The following is a 5,279-nucleotide window of genomic DNA, read 5'->3' on the forward strand; positions in this document are numbered from 1 at the left end:
CACCTTGAGCAGATCACATCAGACCCTGTTTTCATTGCTTCATTCTGCAATAAGGAGATTAGTCCACATGACCTTCTTTCCCAAGGTTCTCTTAACTCTGTGATTCCAACTCTAAAGAAAAAGCACCTACCATCCTCAAGTCAGGACTCACTGGACCTGGACAGAATTGAGTATTTCCCCCCAGGAATAATCTGCTAAAAGTTTTCCTTCAACCATTTTGTTCGGCTGAAAGGGTAGCCCTGTGTACTTTTCATTCCTTAAACTACCTACCAGAATGAACCACAACAGTCACACGATAACTATTATATTTATTATTTTATTGCTACATTGGAAGTGAAAATAAACTATAAGAAGCTGCAAAAAGATGCAACCTCATGAAGATTACAAAACAATTGAGGCATCCATTGTAGAAAGTTAAAATTGGCTTATCCTGTATGAGGTGCAAGGACTACGTACACAAAGGTCATCAATGGCAAGATTATTGACAGCATCTGCCATTTGGAATTTACATACCAATGGGAAGTTTAAAAAGGAACTTAAGGAAACATTCACTACCCCTGACCTCTTAGCCAGGGAATACAGTTGAGAAGAAATCAGAAGATGCCTGAAATCTTTACAAACACATAGGGTTACAAAAAAACAAACCCAAAACCAAGACTGTCAGACAATGTTGAAATCTGCTCTTTGGAGGAGATCCCCATTTTACGATGTTTGAACACACTCTTTCTCCTGCTGGATAGCTGGGGGGATAAAAGAAACAAAACATTACAAAAGAATTTTCCTAAGTTCAGCTTCTTCCAAAAGAGCTCTTTGTAAATCATTGAAGGCTGCCATACATGCTTTAAATTTAGAATGCCAAGGCATTAACCACAAAACTCACAGTGGGGTGTGTGTGTGCATGCGTGTGTATGTTAACCACCTGAACATTCATTAGAAACTACATCAACTGTAGGGTTTGTTTTTCCAAATGCTGTTGTCATTTTTTTAGACTATTCAAGACAGAGGAGTAAGTGAAGCACTTTCTTCAGATTTATCTATCACTACACAGTTAGGAAATTAGACACTTTCAAATAATTTTAACTAATGTTGCAACTCTCAAATAAAAGTGAAATAACAAAAAGTGCCCCTCAGCCTTTGTGAATATGTTTAGAGTTTCTCCAGCAGGGTCTAACTCCAGAGGGCAAAACCCATCCCTTGAATCTGAGAGCTTTGAGTACACCAAGATCTAAATTTGTTGTCTCACCTTATCTTGTCATCAGATATAGAAAGCCAAAACTGCAGTCTACAGGGTTATTTAGGGATATTATGGACTTAAATTTCTAAATGCAGAAAAATGCCAAATACCCAAAAGTAGACAAAAACTAAGTGTTTTTTAGTGCTACATCCAATATCCCAAGATTGGTTTTAACGTGGTTTTAATAATTTTCTAACAAGAATCTAGTTTTTTATTCCCCTATCACTACTGGGCCCCCATCATATGAGAACCAGAAGAAAAATATTTGATAGTTTTAACCGCTGCATTAAATACCATGGTACTCTAATTATTGCTTACTTTGCATCAAAAATTTACTAGAAGATAGGTTTATTTAGTGAACCTATTAACTTTCTCTATTGTTTGTTTCCATCAGAACCCCCCATGACTTACTTTCCTTTGAAGGAAGAGTATTTTTTTCTTCAGTATTAGTTTTCTTCAGTTTTGACCTGTCAAACTTCTCCACTTCCAACAAGTCTGGTTTATCACTCATCTTGACTAGAAGAAAGCCTGAAAAGAAAAAAACATTTTTAAGAAAACGTACATGGCAGAACTATCTTCAGACTAATGGGTCACAAGCAAAAAAATTCACATTTCCTATCAGTGTATATTCTACCTGCTTATTTTCAACAGAAAAACAGCAACACATCTTAGAAAATCCCAGCACTTTGGGAGGCCGAGGTGGGCGGATCACTGGAGGTCAGGAATTCAAGACCAGCCTGGCCAACATGGTGAAACCCCATCTCTAATAAAAATACAAAAATTAGCCAGGCATGGTGGCGTGCGCCTGTAATCCCAGTTACTCGGGAGGCTGAGGCAGGAGAATTGCTTGAACCTGGGAGATTGAGGTGGCAGTGAGCCGAGATTGCACCACTGCACTCCAGCCTGGGCAACAGAGCAAGTCTCTATTAAAAAAAAAAGTTATATTTTTGTTAAAATAATTTCAACTCTACATCATTAGCCCATTTCTGATAGGCAGTAAATGCCACTACATCAGAACGCACTATAAACCAAGGTGCCCTAGAAACCCAGAGCCAGTATGTCGGACTCTTAAAATCACAGCAAGAGTAAAACGGAGGTGATAGAAGCACAAGAGCAGATAGGGATAGAAGAAAAAGTAAAGACTGACTTTAAACAGGTAATTATTTTGTAACAGGAGATAGCACTATTTGAGCATCTTCACTTTCTATTAAATTACTTTTGGTTTTTGGCATTTTTCTTGAGAGATGGGGAGCAGCACACAAAACAGAGTGGCATAAGTTGTATTAATTTCTATTTTAAATCCCCAAAGACGATAGTACATTAAGGCAGTGCACGCCTCATAATAGCTCCTTGTGGCACTGGTTTGTAAACGTTGTAAGAAGAGATAGCTAACTAGGCTCAGACCCATGACTTCAGCAGAATGGGATAAACCAAATAGAAGTGAGTCTTCTTTCACCATGTTTTCTCTGCAAAGAGACAGGCAAGGAGATGAGACTCAGAAGTCCGTGGCTATGGACCTGACCAAATGCTTGGTGCCCTGTGAGCATCCCGAGTTTGTCCAAAAGAGACAATAGGGTATCCCAGAAATCGGAAGGCAGAGCTCTCATAAGAGAGCCCGGCCCCACCCTGGTGGAGTAAGATACTATGTCTAGTGCTTGGAGTAGAATGGAGAGGCCCCCAAGCAGCCAGAAGTGCCGAACATGCCTCCATTCCATCGAGGTTACCCTAAGACCCTCCTCTGCCAAGCGATCAGACGCCAAGCTCCGAGCTGGGAAACTGGAACTAACAAATAAATAACAGCAGGGCCAGGTGCATAGGCCAGTCTGTCAGGAGCAGCTTGCATACCTTTTCAAATAACTATTAGCGTTGTCTGGCGCCCAGCGTAACGGCCACGGGATGGGAGGGAACGAGGGCCCAGCCCCAGAGGGCCCATTCCGGGCGGCCCCCAAACTCCTCATCCTCAAAGCCTCCGACATGCAGCTACCGCGGACGGGTCGCTTTTAAGGGTCTGTCCCCACCCCCTATCCCTGGGTCTTGTTCCCAGGACCTGCACCCTGCAGGGCTGGACTTCGCGCGCAGAAGGCGGCGCCCGGGGCAGGCAAAGGCGCAGACTCGCCAGGCCTGGCGGCGGCGCAGACGCAAAGCGCCAGTCCCAACCCCGGCCCCTCTGGCTCCCGAAGGTGCGGCATCCTCCGCCTCGCGACCCCGAGGCCTCCCTGTTCCCATGGTCCTCTGGCTCCTGCGGGGCCACAGGTCCTCACCTGAAGGCTTGAAGACTCGTGAAAAGCTGTCCGCGGGGCTGAGACCCAGGCTCGCTCTGGACCAGGTTAGCGTTCCCGCCAGAGGACTGCAGCGCTAAGCCCTGCAGCAGACCCCGCCCCAGCCCTGTCTGATTGGCCCAGGGTTTCCGGACTCGTTTCCTTCCCCTCCTCCGCTTCAGCCTCCAGAGCCTGCCCACCATCTCCTCTATGATCAGGAGCTTGGTGACATCAGAGCAGACCCCGCCTCCCCAGGCTCCACCTCCCAGGCCTCTCCCACTGCTTTAGTCCTGAGGGTCCACATTCCCTTAATCCTAAGTACCCTCACTCTTTCACAATAACAGAGACCTCTGCATTAAGCAGACACATCTTGCCCAGTGAGCTTAGAGCATCTGGAACACTGAAGTCCAAGCCGAATGACCGGTATTTAGGCTCTCTGGGCTTTTTATAGCCACTGGGGCCTAAGGACGCTATGAAAACCTAACAGTAGGTTGGAAGTGGGGCTCGGTGTTGTCTGCTCTAATCCTTAGCCAGGTCGTGGAGTAGGGATGCTCATGGTGAGGGTGGGTGGTTCAGGGCCATTCACCCCTACAACTGGACATTTCTGTGACAGTAGTGCTCTCCTATAAAATGTAACAGTCACATTTGCAACTTTCTCGGCCACGGAACCCGATAGCAATCAGTTTATAATCACAGAACAACTGAAGCTATTCACCTTTATATCCCCAATCCCTAGCACTTTGGCCCACAAGACACATTGGTTGTGGAGATGTCTATAGATTGAAGTAATAAATCTGTGACGGGGAGGAATTTTTGGACAATAGCACCACCCAGTGTCTATTGGAAGAGAAAATTGAGGATCCTGTATTTACTTGAAAGGACTAAGTGTTCAAGATCATTTTCTGGATGCTTATCCAGAACCTTAGAGCATTAAGGTAAGGTGGAGGTAGAACTATGTCTTTAGCTTGCACCCCATGTATGGTGGTACAGATTTATATAGATTAGAAATCACTCTTTCCACAGGGATTTCTCAAGCCTTCCCCACCTCACTTCATTCCCTTTTCTTTGATCTTGTAGCACTTTCTGTTAATTTGAAAATTGTGTATGCTTGTTGGAGAAACTTTTAAAACAGAAAAGCATACTCATTCAACAAATAATATTAATTGTGTACCTACAATGTCCCTAGCATTAAATATAATAAACACCAGTGTTTCCACTACTCAGATTTCAATGTTGTTAACATTTAGGTATATTTACTTTGTCTTTCTTTTAAGGAATGAAAACTTTACAGAAAAAAAATTGAGGTTTCCTTGACCTTCACTCCATTTCCATTCACCTTCCCTCTTCCCCAGGGGTACTCCTATCCTGAATGTGATGTGTAACTTCCAGCGTATTTTTTTAACTTTTAAGTTCAGGGGTACATGTGCAGGTTTGTTACGTAGCTAAACTATGTCATGGGTGTTTGTTCTACAGATTATTTCATCACCCAGATATTGAGCGTAGTACCCATTAGGTATTTTTCCTGGTCCTCTCCATCCTCCCACTCTACACCCTCTGGCAGGTCCCAGTGTGTGTTGTTCCCCTCTGTATCCATGTGTTCTCATCATTTAACTCCCACTTGCAAGTGAGAATATGCGATATTTGGTTTTCTGTTCCTGCATTAGTTTGCTAAGGATAATGGCCTCCAGCTCCATCCATGTCCCTGCAAAGGACATTATCTCTTTCTTTTCTATGGCTGCATAGTATTCCATGCTGTATATATACCACATTTTATTTATCCAGTCTAT

The 5,279-nt window shown here is 43.7% G+C and overlaps 1 protein-coding gene across 1 annotated transcript; it reads right to left on the bottom strand.

Moving 5' to 3' along the window:
- Window positions 1-285: 285 nt before the first annotated feature.
- LOC112615997 (thymosin beta-15A-like) lies at window positions 286-3,601 on the bottom strand. The gene is made up of 3 exons (XM_025372954.1): window positions 3,496-3,601; window positions 1,646-1,762; window positions 286-740 (listed from the first exon to the last, which is right to left on the bottom strand). Exons 2-3 carry the CDS (start codon window positions 1,743-1,745, stop codon window positions 703-705), a joined length of 138 nt encoding a protein of 45 aa, XP_025228739.1. The 5' UTR covers window positions 1,746-1,762; window positions 3,496-3,601; the 3' UTR covers window positions 286-702.
- Between the last annotated feature and the right edge of the window lie 1,678 nt (window positions 3,602-5,279).

This window comes from Theropithecus gelada, chromosome X (assembly GCF_003255815.1).
Source record: "Theropithecus gelada isolate Dixy chromosome X, Tgel_1.0, whole genome shotgun sequence".
Classification (NCBI taxonomy): Eukaryota; Metazoa; Chordata; class Mammalia; order Primates; family Cercopithecidae; genus Theropithecus; species Theropithecus gelada.